The sequence below is a fragment of the Pseudonaja textilis genome, chromosome 3 (genome assembly GCF_049901715.1).
Source record: "Pseudonaja textilis isolate UNSWEBS1 chromosome 3, rPseTex1.2, whole genome shotgun sequence".
Taxonomy (NCBI): Eukaryota; Metazoa; Chordata; class Lepidosauria; order Squamata; family Elapidae; genus Pseudonaja; species Pseudonaja textilis.
The window spans coordinates 112,070,003-112,088,541 of record NC_141992.1 but is presented as its reverse complement, the minus strand read 5'-3'; the positions used below and the strand labels follow the sequence as shown (position 1 = coordinate 112,088,541).

At 34.8% G+C, this 18,539-nt stretch overlaps 1 protein-coding gene across 1 annotated transcript in view; it reads right to left on the bottom strand.

The window, feature by feature from the left end:
* Positions 1 to 18,539, bottom strand: part of XRN2 (5'-3' exoribonuclease 2) — a 71,785-nt gene that overhangs the window by 30,448 nt on the left and 22,798 nt on the right. The window contains exons 10-22 of the mRNA XM_026700985.2: positions 15,968 to 16,042; positions 13,159 to 13,292; positions 12,260 to 12,317; positions 12,074 to 12,181; positions 11,014 to 11,058; positions 8,723 to 8,857; positions 7,378 to 7,496; positions 5,722 to 5,857; positions 4,752 to 4,859; positions 4,570 to 4,659; positions 2,823 to 2,895; positions 1,413 to 1,496; positions 84 to 181 (exon numbers count right to left, since the gene is read on the bottom strand). Coding sequence (XP_026556770.1) covers positions 84 to 181; positions 1,413 to 1,496; positions 2,823 to 2,895; positions 4,570 to 4,659; positions 4,752 to 4,859; positions 5,722 to 5,857; positions 7,378 to 7,496; positions 8,723 to 8,857; positions 11,014 to 11,058; positions 12,074 to 12,181; positions 12,260 to 12,317; positions 13,159 to 13,292; positions 15,968 to 16,042 — 1,263 coding nt within the window. The remainder of the gene's footprint in view (positions 1 to 83; positions 182 to 1,412; positions 1,497 to 2,822; positions 2,896 to 4,569; positions 4,660 to 4,751; positions 4,860 to 5,721; positions 5,858 to 7,377; positions 7,497 to 8,722; positions 8,858 to 11,013; positions 11,059 to 12,073; positions 12,182 to 12,259; positions 12,318 to 13,158; positions 13,293 to 15,967; positions 16,043 to 18,539) is intronic.

Sequence of the window (18,539 nt, the reverse complement as noted above, 5' to 3'; positions counted from 1 at the left end):
ACTTAACCAAAATAGGTCTAATGACAATTATTCAGTTGAGACCTACTTCATTTCATACATCTAACAAATATGACAAGACATACCTCTTTTTCATTAGACTTATACTGTTCAAGAATGAAGTCATGAAGCTGATGATGTTTTCCAACAAAAAGGATATCACCACCAAGACTATTTCTTCTGGCTAGAAAATAAAATAAAGTAATAATACTTCATTATGAAATGTCTAAAAGGAGTAAGACACGGCAAAAGTAACACACAGCTTACTATATGTATTTGCAATACAATACAAAACACCATTATGTGTGCCTAGTTTACAGTGTAGTTCAATTACATTATGCTCTGGGAGGAGAAAAGCATTTACTATTATTAAAAGTAATTTCTGCTTCTTAATCACTGAGATTCCACAAAGTAGATTCTGTCAAAGAGGTGCATTATTAACATTTTAAAAACAAATCCAAAAGGATGCGAATCATTTGCAAGGACTTCTGATTACATATAGGAGTTATGTGACTTGCATACCACTTTTCAAAAAGAAATTTTATACTACTTTTATTCAAGAGAAACTTAATATATTTCTCCTGGATTCTCCATCACATGTGATTGCTTGTCAGCCTGAATAACAACTGCTTGTCAATCTGAATAATGTAATAAAAGATACTTGGATGCTTGTCAGAATTCTTAAAGACCATGTCTATATTCTGCTGTTTTTCTTCATTGACTAAATATTTGACATGAAGAGCTATAAGAGGGTACTACTACATTCCACAATTTTGCATACAGATTTTATCATTATTTGCCACTGAAGGGGGAATATAAATAGTTCGCATGTCATACAAAACTGACAAATTGCACTTTTATGTTGAATTTGTGTCAGGCACAAAGAATCAGGACCATATGTTAAGTTCCAGTTAAGATGATTTATTGCTTAAACTAATATAGAAGAATCTAGTCAAGTAATAGTCAGCACTAAATTGGTGCTGGATAAGAGTCAATGGAATTCAAAGAGCGCTGGGCTTGGAATGTTTATGGACACCTAAGAATTCTAGGCTGAGTCCTCTCACCCCCAGCCCTGACTCTGCCTCTTCTCTCACAATTTGTATAACTATTCTATTAAATTATTGTATTAAATATGGATGAATAACTTAAGTCCCCTCAGCACTGGAGTTGAGTATTTAATATAAACTTGATTATTCTAACAAAAATATTCAATGTAAAATGTAATGTGGGTAGGGTGGTGAGATATTTTTATACTACAGATAATTAAAATGACCAAGATTGGAATAGTATAAGATGGCACAAATATTTACTGCCTAATTACTTGAGAATGAAACAGAAATTAAGGGATTTATATAGAGTTATCACTACCAAAATGTTCTGTTAGCAAAACCATTTAATAATCTTGTAATTCTTACTTTCTTCAGAAGTGAGGTTGGGATACACCTGTGCCAAAGCAGCCCTCAAACGGCGTTCATCAACAAAAGGCAACAGAGCAACCCCTAGGAAAATAAGCAATTAGAACTTACATTTATTTCTAACAATATCAAGGAGAAAGTTTAAAATATACCTGGGCAAGCCATAACACTGGATTTCAAGAAGAGATAATTAAGTATATATTTAGCTCTTCCACCAAAATCACGGATTTGAAAGATTTATCTTAAGGTCATTGACTTTCCCTGAAGGTGGGGAAAGAAGGAAAAGAAAATGCATGCACTTACCCACTTCTGTTAATTTTACACTTACTGTATATCCACCATTTCCCTTCCCAAAAATGCTAGAATAATTTTCAATAATTTTTTTAAGAGCTGTGGTGGCATTGTGGTTAGAATGGAGTACTGCAGGTTAACTCAACTGCTCATTCCAGGAATTTGATTCTCACCAGCTCAAAGTTGACTCAGCCTTCCATCCTTCTAAGCTCAATAAAATGAGGACCCAGATTATTAGGGGAAATATGCTGACACTGTAAACTGCTTAGAGAGGGCTGTAAAGCACTGTGAAAGCAGGATATAAGTACTATTGCTATTAATGGAACTAAATGGCATTTATCGCTGTAACAGACTTTTAAAAAGTTTTTTGTCTTATGTGAATAGTCTATAAAGCTAAAGAAAAAAATAACATACAATCTAAGCAAATGTAACAAATGTTCAGTTCAATTTGGAGCCATCTTAAACCACATTTCCCTACAAAGAACAAACCTCTTGAGTTTGGATTATGGTCATGACTGAAGTTAAGATGGATGATAATACACATAATAAAGTACAAAAGGACACCTTGCACTTGTACCTATTACAGATACTGAATTTCTAAACATTCTAATAAAAATACAAAGTAATTACAAAATCAAGTAATTTATTTTAGAGTGACATTCAAAAGATTAATTTATCAATGGAGGAGCACTACAGCAAAGCACAATTCCCGGCTTTCTCCAGGAAAATGGGTTGAGGAGAGCCAAAATGCAACTGAGGAAGAGGACAGCTGTGCAAGCAGAGTCCTCTTGCATGACCCTAGACAGAATATATAAAATACCTTTTCTATTATAAAAACTATTTAAGCAGCTTATTATTAAGTATCTTCAATACTAAATGGTTAATCAATTTTATTTTAGTCACAACAATAAAATTCCATCTAAATACTGCTCAAATTACTATGTATCACAGCTCATTTAATCTTTATCAGTTGTTATTTAAAAAAAAAACTCATTAAGGAAAACGGCACATACAAATCAGTTTAATATTAGCAAACCTGGAAATGGAACAAAGTCCTGTTTTCTTAAAATTATTCCCAAGACTAACCATACAATATTGATTTCATGATGAAATAGTTACCTTGCCAAGCATATTTTTTCCCATTCAGATCAATAGCAAAGTCCTCAGGATAGAAGTCAATTATACTTGAATCCTGTTTTAATAAAATATTATTACAGTGATTTAGAAATCTGCAGTGTATTGGATGAAGCTACTTATTTTTTTCCTGAAACATCATTCAAAGAGCATTTTTTTTTTTAAAAAAAGGAGTTTACAAACTATTTCAAAACAACTATTTAAATTTTAAAAGTACATTTTCAAGGTGTAAAATTTAGACTTTTTAACTTTAAGCCCAGAATCAGAACCATTAAACTAGGTGCAAAAGCATATGTATGCAATCCGCAAACTCTTGCTTCCTATGTTCCACACTCTCTTCGTCTTCCCAAATTCCCAGCCTGCTTCATGATACAGTAAAATAAACCTTCTAAGTGCTTGATAATTTGGGCACAGAAGTATACAATTGAACTCACAAAAGTAGTACCTGTGGAACATACCTACAAAAGCATGCAAATAGCAGGGATAAGGCTGGTTTTTGTTTCTCAGCAGGAAAATGCTGAGAAACTCAGAGCTTGATCCAAAGACAGCTCAACTTTCAATTCTTCTTATCCATTCAAAGCAAGAGGGAGGGCATGATCAGTGAGAGAACATGCCTATTGGCTAGTTACTCCTCTTTCACTTTCATTCTATTCAAGCCTAATCATCCCTTCAACCATGAGCCAGAGACTGAAAAATCATGCATCTTTCTTGCCCCCTACAGTCAAAACAGAATCTCTTTTTCCAGCCAGGAACGGGCACAGAAACCATTAAAATTCAATAGCTGAGGCATGAATGTTAATGTGATTAAAATTCATTTTTACATCCTTCTCGCTGGTTTCTATCCAATTGGATATTTCTAGCCAAAATTTCCATTACACAACCAAAGTTTTCTTCCCTTGTTCATCCCTTGATTTAACCACTATAGACTTCATAAACAAAGTTCTTCTTTAAAAATTCAAATATTTAAAAAGTGGAGATAAAACTGATGATATTTCCCTTCTTCCCTCAGGTAGGGCTGATATTCTGGATGGCTTCATTAATTGTGTGCTGATGTCAAATACAACCACAAAAAGACAACAGTTAATTAGCTACCAGTAAACCCTGTAAAGTTAAATGAAAGCCTATGGCAAGCTTTTCTCTGTCACACTCATTTTGCTTATAAAAAAATAGTACAAAAACATATTTTCAAGGGTGGTTAAATAGAAATAAAATCAAGGTATCATTACGAGAATAAATCCATATAATTTAAAGAGTAGTCAGGATAGGAAACCATTTATTTTACTGGATAGTGGAGAAATAAATTGTTTCGTACAGTTCTTTAAATGTGGCATGCATTTTGTGAATATCTACTGAACCACAAATGCTATTTTATATTGGAAAACATTTTATACTGATCCTCCTCACACTTTTTCAGAACTCTAAAAGGTCCGTCCCAAATATCACCTACTGTAGCCAAAAGCCTTTCAAGCAGTTGCAGCAATTCAATGAATTACTTTATCATTAACCATAACATTCCTTTGTGGGCATAATTTCATTGTTGAAATCTAATATAGATCAAATTAAATTTGGAATGAACTGAAATATTTAAAACCACACAAGTTCTGACTGAAAGAGTAATGGTATAGCAGACAGTTAAATAAATAATATCTCTGTTTTTCAGACAACCAGTGAAGTAGTTGAGGGAATATTAACATGAATATTCAAACAAATAAAGTCCCTTTAATTTTCTTACTGGATCAGTCATAAGTTTCCGCCATGTTAGTGGGAGGAAATTACCACTGGCAGCTGGGAAGACTCCCATCAGTTGTTCCAGAGGTCTGAACTGTAAAAAGAAAAGTAGATAGTAGTAACTGTTTTAAATTTTTAAATCTTCAGTTACTAAGACGAATTATAAACAGAAGTAATAAATCTTACTGGTTTGGTTCCTTTCTCAAAATCTGAGAACATGTCTGCAATACCTTCAAAATCTGAAGCAAATGGTGCATAGTGGAAAGGATAATACCATTTCCAGGAAGCGCATCCCTAGTTTGGGAAATGAAAGAAGAATTTAAATAAAAAAAGATTCAGGAATCTTCTTTCTTCATTTAACTATTAAATAATGGTAAACTTTAATTAATCTAGTTGCATTATTAAAGAGGAAGGCATAAGCAACCAACTACTTACATTTAAAAAAAATTATTGGGCTACTGATATTAAATGGTATATAAAATGGTAGCTGTAAACCTTTGCTCTCCCTAGCAAGTTATTTTACATTATTATCGCCATAATGAAAACCCAATACAGAATACTAACTGTAATAAAATATATATGCTCAAAAATAAGCTTTAAAGTTCTTATCAACATGGCAAATGGGTAAAATTACACTTGACAATTTCAAACAATTAAAATGTATATAGATAGCTCTGTTATACTAAAATGAAAATGTTATTTTGCCAATTTGTCAAAATACCTTAAGACTGCCTCTATTAGAGTCAGGTAATCAGTTCTTGGGAGAGAATTTTAGTTATAGATGAATTAACAGAACCACTTTGTTTCTGCACTTTTTAATGTTTTTATTCAAATCTTTCCCCCTCATTGGAACTGACACACATATTATTAGGTATTTTATTGTATCTGGCCATATGGCTGTAATAAACAATTTGATTTGCTTCATAGATCAATTTATTAAGATGATCAAAAGCAGTGATTGAGCTGGCATTATATGTTTGCAATGGAAGTATCAATGTTTTTTCAAGTGAAGTTTCACTCCTACTGACTCCATGTAATATTTTTGACCACCATGCAGTAGTAGTTTGTCATTGCCAAGTAAGGTGGAAGTTTGATGATAGAAAATCCTCTGTAATAAACCTTGGGGGAATAAAAATAAAATTCCAAAAGTTAATACCTGATAATAGTATCGGAGAACCCAGCAAAGCCCTTCCACATAAGACTGTACAACTTTACGCCGAAACTTTTTATCGTTGATATCAACATCAAATTTGTTCTTGTAATAACGTTGTTTCCAGCCAGCTTCCCATAACCTTCATAAAAACAATAGTGGATCTACATAATGTGCAATTCAGTTTATCAAATGGTTTCACACAAAAGAGTAGAACAGACTTTACTAACAGCAGTGTGGTTGAAATCATGCTCCCATGTAATTGTATGAGATGACTTTAGCCCTTGGATTATGACAGCACTAGAATTTCTATTCTCAAGAGATGCAATAGTAAAGTGAGATGTCATGTGACTGTATCACTTAGTGATGGCAATCCTGGCAGTCCCTGTTTGCCATCATAATCTCAGGACTGCCCAAGTCATTAAGCAGGAAGAGGTGGGAGTCCCAGACAAGAAGGGGAGGGGGCTGAGGAGGGTGGTGTAGATAGGTGCTAAGGAAGTGCTGAAATTTAAGACCACAGGGGGGTGGGGGTATTGTGGCTATACTCACACTACAGAGTGTAAGGGGTATGGGGGAAGCTATTGAGTATGAGCTCTTTCATACTTTGTAGTGTGGCTTTTCAGGAGAAAAAGTGGTGGGAGTGCTGACCTAGTGGTCATAATTCAAGGACTACATGTAAATTACTACTTAAATGGACTCTTTTACCAGTTTCCCCTAAATTCATCCATCTATGATTAGTGTTGCAATCTGTACTACTACAAGCAGCTCATACCCCATAACCCTGAGAGGGTAGACCAGATAAAGAAATAGGCTCCACAGAAAACTAAAAACTATTTTTATTTAGATTGGTCATAGTAAACATGTTACAAGTCTGATTTACTTTCCCTCCTCCCTCTTTTATTTTCATGTGATTTAGGGGGATATCTATCTGTGACATGTTTGCAATCCTACCATGTTGTTTGGACTTAAGCAATCTTTCCCTTTTGTTGACTAGTAATGGATCTATCCTTTATCCATCAACACCATCCTCTTTACTCTCTACAAATGTAGATTGCTTTCTAGTTTGCTTTATTTTAATACATTTGGCATGTAGGAAAGAACAGGCAAAGTTAAAGTAATGGAGTTTTCTTAATAAGAATCAGTCTTTTAGTCCTAACTGGTAGTCAGTTTCCCAGATCTTAGGTTTAGTATCTTGAAAACTGAACCCAAGAACCTTTTAAATGGAAGTACTGAGAACTTCAGTCTAAATACAAGAAGCGTGGAGTATGCATAATATATTCTTCACTAACAAACAATAACCCCTCACTAAACTAAATCATCTGATTATAGAACTTTAAGAGTTAAACCATTCCATTTATGCTAGTAGAATGAGATTCTGCTCACCGAATATTGAATCTCTAGCCAATCTGGTGTTTAGTCTCAAAGGGAATAGCAGCTTTTAGGAAGAAAACCAGCATGCATACTAATGGAAACACTTAAATTTAACAGCTACAGCCTACACATCTCACTGGAATTTACCGAGTATCCAAACTCTCCACATTAATTATGGTGGATAAAAAGATCATGGAAAAGCATTAGAAGGTGTGGCAGACGCAAGGTAAATAGTATTAATGAGACATTCTCCCTTTTGACAACGCACTAACAAAGTATGAAATGTGGCACCTGACATTATCTTCTGGCTCCGGTTCACTGTCACTGTCCTCTGTTTTTCGCTTAATTCCTCCTGCTGGGGATGGCGTACCATCAGATGTGAAGCTTGTATTAGGAGAAACTGAAGGAGTCTGGGGATATAGCATACAGAGAATTAGTGGAAAGATCTCATTGCGCTTACAAAAATTAAAATTAATGAGTTTGCAAAAAAAAACAACACATAAAAATATATGTATCTACTTTACTTAACAATACAGGAATTCAAAAGAACAATGTAGAAACTAGTTTCATGTTACCACGGGGATCTGAAATAGTGTTACTCAGACAGCAACGTTTCATAGCAAGTAATAAACCACTTTTAAATTGACTAACTTTCAAAAGCAGATTCTGATATAACAATAGATCTTGATACCCAAAAGAAAGGGAAACCCATCCTATTAATTATTCTATTCTCCCCACACACCCATCTTTTTTAGTAGTAATATTGATGTATTTTCTGTTCTTTTTCCTTATTTTATTGTTCTATTGTTTTATTTTCACTTTGTTTAAACTTTTCATTTTTTCCTTTTTGTAGATGTCAGCTGCCAAGAGTAGCCCCATGGTGAGATACGCAACAAATAAATTTAATAATGAACTCATCAGTTATTGTTTTAGTACATACTAAAAGTATACATTAAATTAAAACCATAATGACTGTATATAACATGATTCTACTTCATGTCACAGGGAAATATATACTAGGTCGGATCTAAGATAAAATTAACATGTGCGTGTGTGTATGTTTACATCAAATAGAACAAAAGTTTGTAAAGTACATTCTGTTAAAATCTTAACTCTGCTTCTTAATGAAGATAATTGGATACAACCCAATTTAAGAATTCAGAGTTCACATATTTAATAGACAATGTATTATCCATAAAATCCTTCCCTCTGCACCAATTCATTTAGTACAAGTAGTTGTTAAGTGGACTGCATCAATGTTTTACTGATTGTTTTGAGCTGTGGACATTAGACGCAAAGTCAGGGAATGGGATTAAACTTCTATTCTTTCAAGGCTTTTTCATTATCTGGAAAGATTGACTGCTAACATTAAATTGTTTAGGCAAAAAGTGGGGGTGTTTTTTCTAATCAATTATTAACTTTTCTCAGACTGAAGGGATCCAGAGAGAGTATATGACTTCTACTCTTGTTAGTCTGACTCAGGGTTGAACTCATGGTTGCAACAAATTGAGGATATGATAGAGTCAAAGTAGTAAAGGAAAAGTGAATGTATAAAGTTTAGGCTTTGTAGAAACTGAGCCATCATTATTTTCCATTTGTTACCTTATCTATATTTATTTAAAAAACAATCACTTACAGTGTTTTGTCTGTCCTGCATTCTCATTTCATAGGCTGTGTGTCTTGGATTACTAATAGGCTGATGGCTTGATCTGTTTCCTCTTCCTAAAGGTTGTGGGGTATATTGTCCACCAAGCATAGTATGTTGTTCCCTCTGAAATGATCAGAATATAAACATAAATGTTGAGCATCAGGTATGAGATCAAACACTACATCAAGGTATGAATAGCTACGTTTATATTACACAGGATATTGATTTCCAAATGAATATACAATACTTAAACATCCATATTGGCATATTCTATTTGGCTCATTAATAAAGTAACCACAAGCTTATGGCATTGACTGAGATAGAAGTTCCCCTCAACCAGTAGACAGTGTTTGGCTAGAATTCAGAAAAATTATAAAATTACAACTTAAAATCTATTAAAGAAAACTGATTGGCATTACTTCAGTTTAAAACTATGGTCAAAATACAATGATGTCTTATTTTTATTTGGGATCCTTATAGAACAATTAATTATGCTCAATTAATATGCTCAAATAATTAACATATAGCAATAAAATAAAAAAAATAATTAGTAGGATCATAAGCATATTAGGAACACTAGAATAATATCCTAGTGATTCTTTAACAGAAAACTTCAGATGTTATCAGAATAACAGTGAAATTATGTTATATTACAATTAGCTTGGCAGTTCCAAATTTATTTAATTAAAAAATACAAATAAAAATTTATGTATTTAATTAACAGCATCAGTCAAACCATACTGACAATGTAATAAAAAGAATATGGTAATTTGTATACATGGATGCTTAAACTTGTAGAATTATTAGTGCCATTGATGACTATGGTGGTTGGAGTAGATAAAAGGGCACCAATTGTAGAAGAATGATTCAATTATTATGAGACATTTTGCATCAATCAGAAAAGCTATCTCCTGAATTAAGCCACCCTTTACTCAATGGTATACAGTACATGAAAAGTGGTAGGATTCAGGTAGAAGTGTCAAAGTAATGGAGAGATAACAGGAATTCTCAATTATTTTCAAGTAGTAAGCAAACATATTGCATTTTAAAATTATTATCAAAAGGCAGCTAAGATTGGGGGAAAGATGCAAATTTGCAAAAAAGGAATGTTGTGAATTGTATCAAAATCAATATGACTGCAAGTTTATTCATGATTTTATTTGGGAAAAAATAAAATTTAGTGCAATGGAACTTCTCAGAAAATATACAGAACATTGTTTTTTTGTGCCTGATTTAATTTAGGATCTAAGGACCACATACTGAATATGTTTGTTTATCCAAATAATATTTTGACAGATAATCAGAGTTGGAAAGGACCTTGTAGGTCATCTAGTCCAACCCCCTGCCCAAGAGGGAGACCCTACTCCATTTCTGACAAATGGCAGTCCAATCTCTTCTTGAAAGTCTCAAGTGATGGTGCTCCCACAACTTCCGTGGGAAAGCTGTTCCATTGGTTTATTGTTCTCACTGTCAGAAAGTTTCTCCTTATTTCCAAGTTAAGTGTCTCCTTGTTCAGTTTACATCCATTATTCCTTGTCTGGCCTACAGGCAATATTAGAAAATAGCTTGACCCCTTCCTCCCTGTGGCAGCCCCTCAAATATTAGGAGACTGCTATCATGTCTCCCCTGGTCCTTCTCTTTACTAGACTAGCCAAGCCCAGTTCCTGCAACCATTCGTTGTATGTTTTAGCCTCCAGTCCACTAATCATCCTGGTTGCTCTTCTCGGTACTTTTTCTAGAGTCTCAACATCTTTTTTATAATGTGGTGAACAAAACTGGATGCAGTACTCTAGGTGTGGTCTTACTAAGGCTTTATAGAGTGGTATTAGTACTTCCCTTGATCTTGATTGTATCCCTCTGGGATTTTAGATTAACAATGCAAGGATTATACTTCAAGTTAAAAAAGACTATATTTCTTAGTAAGTCAATTCAAAGAACTGTTCAGCCAATATGCATGTGCTCAGGAAATGAGTGAACTTGTATTTCTGTCATAGTTGCACCCCATGCTGTATGCATTATAAAATAACTAGTAATTTGCAGTCCAGATCTGAGAATCAGGATTCAATAAAAAGGGATAAAAACTTCATGGAATGAATATAAGCACTGGGGTATTTGCAGCAGCTCTTTGCATTTCAGCCTTGAAAAACTGCAACAACATTCCATTTGTATTTCTAATATAACTTTAAGACATTTCTTTTCTCTACAGGTAGATACTACTAAATAGTTCCATTGTTTTAAATAAAGATATTATAAATAAATAGGAATAGATTTATATTCACCTTCATTCTTTTTCTTTTTTCTTTTTGTCTTCTTTTGAAATTTTCCTGTGTACCCCATAAAATATGGAAAGTGTATATTAACATTTATTAGGAAACTAAAATATTCAAATAGATATAGTTCATTTTTGCTAAACAACCACTTTGCAGAAGATTCCTTTTCCTGCTTCAAAGTAAATTGCTCTTCTAATCTGGAATCCTATTAAACTATGGAATCCTATTGACGTACATATACATAAAATGTCAATTACCTAATTCACAGATTTTACAAAGTGGGTCATATTCAGATCTAACTTCTCTGGATGTAGTAAACAAACTATGTATATGTTTGGTATTTTATATCAGCCAGAGGTTTTAGCATACTCCTCAAAGAAAAACTAGAAAAATTAGCAAAAATTGGTCATAAAGGAAGCTCTATGTAGAAACACACACAGAGAAAATTAAGATATACTTTCTCCTAACTAACCAACCTGCTTCCTGAATGTTTTTCCTTAAAACCCTGAATTCATGTTAATCAAAACTAATATAAAAACAAAATGTTGAATCCAGTGCAAATTCATTGCAGCTTACTAAGGCAAACTCCTTTCCATTTCCATTTGATTTATAGGTAGTTCTTGATTTACAACCACAACTGAGATCAGGATTTCCATTGTAAAGCGTGGTTGTAAGTCAAGTCGGACCTGATTCTATGACATTTTTACAGTGGTTCTTAAGTGAATCACTGGCAGCTGTTAAGTGAAACCAGCTGCTTCCATGGTCATTTTTTTTTCTAGAAAATTTTTTCTAGAAAAAAATGTCCACAAATTGCAGTCACATGGCTACAAGACATTGCCACTGGTTGTAAATACGAGCTGGTTGACAAGTACCCAAATTGCAAACACATCATCAAGTACAGTTGTAAGCCATGTTTTCCTGAGCTGTTGTAATTTTGAAGCACTGTTAAATGAACAGTCATAAGTCAAGACCTACTTGTAGTGTAAAGTGAAATAACCATGTGTATTCATTTTTAAAAATTTTGTTAAAGAAAAACACACCAAACAGAATTTCATAATAGCCTTTTCACCTCATCATCTTTCCGCTTCTTAAAAATGCTATCTTCAACTTCTCCAACAGCCAACATTATCATCTGTACTCTCTCCAAGTTGACATAACCATTTTCTGTAAGATAACCCTGTAAATTGCAGAATACAATTATAAGTAACTTTTCTTCTTATGTTACTACATGAAAGTGTTTGGAGGAATCACTTACTCCAGTTTTGTGCACAACATTTTTATATATGTTCACCAGGCGATCAATCGCTCCTTCCCTGCAATACAAGAATAAAACCATTTCACCCATTTCTTGGATGGTCTCACGGTAAGGGTTATATTCAAGTTGTTATCCTGGTGATGGCATGACATGTAATGGCGGAACAAATTCTGCTTCCCTCCTCCATGCCACAATTTCTAAATCTACTTTGGAGGGTTGGGAGATTTTGGAAACAGATTTGGGGCACACAGAATGAGGAGAGCAAAGAAAAATTCTACTGCATATGAAGAAGTATGCTTGTACAACACTAAATTTAGCAGAGTTTAAATCACTATTTAACTATTAATATTTAACTATTAATATGTGAAGTTATTATTGACTGCCATTCCCTACTTCTATAATATTTATTGAATCTAGATAGATAGGAATATGGAAAAATATTTAATTTATGCACGAGGCTCTTTAAATCCCCGATGTACAAAACAAAAAACAACAAGCCTACACAAATGACTAAAGAGCATGTTACTAATTTAAGGAAATGAACCAAGATTCATGAGAAATAGTGAGCACAGCCTCAAATAAGCTAGAGATACCATGCACCTTAATTAAGCAAAGCAAAATAGCAAGGTATTTGAAACTCATGCTTTTCAAAGCCTTATAAAGTTCACTGGGTTTGGAACAGTAGTTTTATTATCAGTTGGATCCAAATGAGTGAACTGAATCCCAAAGGGGCTTTGGACTTGTGTTTCTCAAACATCTCTCTCTCCATTAAACAACAAGAACTTGCAAATCTAAAAAGCAAGAATCATTAATAATGCCCAAACTTTGTTTTTTTAAGTGCAATAATCAATAGCTGACAACATTTTAAGTGTTTCTAGATATAAAGTTGTTTCTCTTACCTGATCTCTAATGAGGGTAAATGAGGGAGAAAATCATTTCCCACAAAGAAACACATGAAAACCCAGTCATCGATGCTTCTTTCAACATCAAAAGTGAAAGGCAAGCTGGCCATTGTTAGCTCTCTTTCCAAATACTAGAATTTTTTTAAAGAGAGTGAGTGAGAGACACACAAAAATGAAGATTTTCTCAAGCATTAATAGAAATCAAATGTCAGATGTCTAGTGGAGATATTGTGAATGTGCGTCTGAGAACATAGAGAAACGTCTTTTCCACCAAGCAAGCGCAGTCCATCTCTTAATCAGAAGGCTAGAAGCACAAACAGTCATGTTTCCCATCAGCCTGAATCTCATCTCTCCTTCATTGGCAAATATTTATTACAAATCAGTTTCTGATGCTTCACATATTTAATAGGTCACCATTTCCCAACTCTTTCTTTTAATAGCACAGGACTTATTTAGTTTTGCAACCATCCTTTTAGGCTTCATTTGCACTAAAAGACTGTCAATCCAGCATTTGTTTTCAACATGTGACCTAAAAAAGGCCAAGAAAAGAATCCTAAGCAGCATTTCCATTCTACAAAAATGTCCATTTTAAGACATTTCTTTTTTTCAGTATGGCATGCACATTTACAGACAAGACTTGGGAGAGGACATGTTTACCTTTCAAGGTTCAGGTAGTTTACAACTTATGACCATTCATTCAACGTTTGAAGTTATGGTGATACTAAACAAAGGGATATATGACTATTCCCCAAATTTATGGCTGATGCAGTGCTCCTACTCTGGGGTCACTTGGTCAAAACTCTGGTGCTTGGCCAGCCATCCACTCTTACAAATGCAATGATGCTTCTGTTTCCCATCTCTGTTCTCCCCAACACCACGCCCACTCTGCAGTTCCAGTCACCCTAGCTGACCATCACCATCTCTTTGCTTTCTTCCCAAGGTCATGCACAGCAATTTCCTCAGAACACCTGGAGAAGGTGGCCTCATATGGCAAGGAGCTGTCTCTCAAAGGGCCATGGTGGGCAAGTCAGAAGAAGAAAACACAAAGAAAGGCAAAGGCCAGCTGAGGCAACAAAGCACAAGGCTGTAAGAACCTTGGAGTGTGGGGTGGCAAAGACAATTGCAGCTAATTCTGGGCTTGGGTGGCTGTGGCTTCCTGGGGTGCTATGGCTTCTGCCACTTTTGCGGCTTCCCAAATACTATAATTTTGCACTATCTTCTTGGGCCAGGGTGCTATGGCTGAGGCTTCTAACGACAGCTGTGGCTTTGCGCTGTGGCTCTGTGGCTTTTTGTGACCCCAGAGCCACGGCACTCCAAGAAGCCCTTGAGTTACAATGTGGAAAACAGCACCAGAGCTGTGCAATTCTGGGGCTCCTGGCCACCCAACAAGACAGGGAACAAGGTGATGGAGAGAGATGGTGGAGAGATAGGCAAGCATCATTAGTAGGAGTTATTCCCTTATTTTCCTGAGGGCCAGGGCTGGGAGAGACCAAGCTCAGAATGGATTGGATTGGGATAGTTCCTCAGCTGATGATCAGTGGCATTTGCTTAACGGTGGCAATGGAGAGTGCCAGTATTAAGCAATGTGATTACATGACATTGCACTTTACAACTGCATCACTTAGCAACAAAAATTATGGTCCAAATTGTGGTTATAAGTTGAAGACAACCTATCAAGAATCAGAATGAGGAAAATGCAGGAGCTAGCAAATGGAAAACCTAGGGAGCCAAAGCCAATGCAGACAGCAGCAGGCCTGATCAAAGAGACATCAAAGGGCTACTTTGAAAGATGATTCAAGGTAAATCAACTGTGGCAGAACTGGATTTATTGGGTAAAAGATTGCATGATTTTTTCCTTCATTTATTCTAGGTATAAAATAACTATAATTGAAAATGTTACTGTCACAACCCAAACATAAGCTTAAGCAGTTTATACAGATGGTAAGTAATATCATATATCTCTCTTTCTCTCTCTCATACACACACACACACACACACTCTCACACACACAACCCCCCGCAATATCTTAAAGAGAACCAGTTTGCTGTAGTGGTTCAGGTATCAGGCTAGAAACTGTAAGACTATGAGTCCTAGTCCTGCCTTAAACACAAAAGCATCTGAATGACCTTGAGCCTCTCTCTCAGGCATGGAAGGTGGCAATAGCAAACCACTTCCAAAATCTTTCAAGAAAATTGCAGGGATTTCTTCAGGTAGTCACCAGAAGTTAAAAACTAACTCAAGGGTGTACACGCATACATACATGACATCTCAAGTGTGGAGGGTTATTGTATTGTCTCTTGTTTACTCAGGGGATCGGGTGGTTAGTTAACAATTACATAGCATGAACAAATAATATAAGATAACAGTTACTTCTATTTTTTCCTTTTCTGTCCCTTACTCTGGTCAGCTGTCAAATGCTTCCCTTTTCATACCTCTTTCAACTTCTCTCAGCTTCTCACTAACCGTCCTTATAAGGAAGTGTTCAGTTAACCTTTCCCTTTAGTAGAATTCAAGTAATTGGTCATTTCCTCGTGACACAGGAGCATCTTGCCTTATAGGCATCTTTAGCTGCTTAGTAGGGAAAATGCTGACAATGAACAAAAACAAGAAGGCCAAGACATCTGGCTTCTCTTAGCTGACTGTCAGAATTAAATTCTTGGCTTCCATGGCAACCCTGTTTGCTGACTGCTGCATAACATCTCTGTGCATGTTTACTTAGAAGTATCTTAGTGTGCGCGATGGATCTCGAGACCCATTATAAAGCCTAGCTGTCTTTGTTCAAAATATATATCCTAATATTACTTACTTCTCTCAAAACACATAAGCGAATAAATATAAATTCTTGTTCCATACCAGGAGGACAATCTGCAAACTGATCATGCTGCAAAGATGAAAAATGACATATCACTTATTATGAAATAGTTTGTACTGACAGTATAGTCCTAAAGTAAACCTAATAAAAATTCCTTTAAATGCTTTTAGGAAATGAGTTTTGGACTGTGGTTCCTATTATAACTTTAAGTGTAAACTTTTTTATAAAGTACACAGTTTATTTTAAAAAATCCCTTCTCTGATCAACAAAATTTACTCTTAAAGTAAACATGTTTAAGAATATAGGTAGTCCTCAACTTAAAAGCACAATTGGGACTAGAATTTCTGCTGCTAAGCAGGACGGTCAAATGAGCCACGCCAGTTTTATTACCTTTTTTCACATGGTTAATCACTGCAGCTATTAAGTGAATTACATGGTTATTAAGTGAATGCAGCTCCCCCACTCACCCTGGAATTTACTTTGTCAGAAGCACATTGGGAAGGTCGCAAATCACAATTACATGACCCCGGGACACTGCAACCATCTTAAATACATGCTGGTTGTCAAGTGCCTAAAGTCTGATTATGTGACTGTGGGGACACTGTGATGGTTAAGTGTGAGGACCAATTATCAGTCATTTTTTTCAGTGCCCTTATAACTTCAAACTGTGGCTAAAAGAATGGTTGTAAGTTGAGGACTACCAGTATGCAGCTAGTCTTCTAACACTGATCCACCCTTTGATAATTCTTGTCTCATCATATTTATTAATGTTTCGCATTTATGCAAAGGTAGTTCTCTCTCATGATCCACCAATCCAAGATAAATTCTGTTTTTAGTAGGTTTTTGTTTCATCGTATTACTTCAGAGCAATACCATATTTGTATAGAAAACAAACAACGTCTTAGCATTAATTATAGCTTGCTGATAGCAACAATCGCAGCCTGTTTTCCCTCACCTTTTCTGCTTATTCACAAGCAGCATCCCAACTACTGGTAGTACAAAAAGCAGGATAACTTTTATCATATCGTCCAGAATATCTAGCTTGGTTGTCTTTAGAAACAGCATGGAAGGTTTTTGGAATGGTCCACATAGCATACAGGTCCACTTCCCTTGTTCCTTTCTTAAACATGTCTGATGAGGACAGGTGTATCAGAGTTGCAGCCTGCATGTCATGCACTGGCCATGCCCAACCCCAGTTTAGTGAAGGGGGCAAAAGTTGTGACAACATGACATTGCGAGTTTGACACCCCTGGATGAGGAGCTTCCTAATTATGTTGCTTTACTTTTGCCTCATATCAGAAATAGCGATTGCAAAACTAATAAATTTAACTGTATTTATTGCTTCCCAGCTTTATAGTTATCTATTATATTAGGCTGATTAATCAACATATATTTATTAAAAAAAATGAAATTCTTAATCCAGTTTTCTAGAGTAATGTATAAATTCCTTGAACACAGCTGATTTTCTATCACTGGAAACTGGCCTAACTATCAGGGGTTCTGGGAAGTTTTGGTTTTTTTAACTAATAATTTCCACAGCCTTAAAAAGTTTGAAAAGTTCTGCTCTAGTGACCATATGGTAGATAAACAAACTGGGATGCCAAGATAAGTTATAATAATTCCCTGATGGCAGATATCTGTTAGCTTAATATTTTAATATGTGCTAAGCTGATACTAGCTAACAGCCTTGAGATTTATTTAACAACACAGGAAAGTGGTGAAAAAAGTGGGACAGAACTCATTCCATCCTATTCCCTTTGATAATTTCTTCATTTTTTCATTATGCGGACATAAAAAATCAGATATACTTGTCAGACTGCAACAGAGATGTGACGGCAGATGAATTCAGAAAAAAGTCCCTCTTCCCTAACAAGGTTTTTATTTCTGTATTTTCACTTGATCTTTTTAAAAGGGAGGAGGGATTGTGAAATATATCCCAATAATTTCAGTTTGAATTAGGAACTGTTAATAATGATACAATTTCAGATTAAGAAAATGTGACTGAATGTAATTTAATGCAGTAAGTGACATGCTATGAACCTTGGTTGTTCTCTCTCCAATTTTCCTCTGATTTCCTGAAAATCAGATATTTCTGTATCTATTAGATAGAGAAGATGACATCCACAGTACATTTTTTTGTTTCATCATTTTTTCTGCACATATTTTATTGTTTTTGCATAAATTTAATTACTGCTTAATTTTTATTGTTTATTTTTATGGTAGCTAAACTGTGCACTGGTGGAGAATACTTTATAAAGAAAAAAAGTTTGTTATCTAATGTTAGAGTAATATTTTACTACTACCCTCCTAAAGATTAAAAATGAAGAGATGCATAATTCTGGAGATCAGCAACTTTGTTTTTATAGTAGAAATTAAAAATATTAAAAACACATTCAATAAATGCATAATAACTGTCTGAATTAATTGTATTTTCACACCAACACTTACAAAGGATATTAAAGTTATTTCATTTATTTCCAATGTTCCCTCTAATTCCCAGATTTGCAAAATGAAAAAAGTGGAAATATGTATTTTGCATTGTTTCAAATATAAGTTCTATACCACT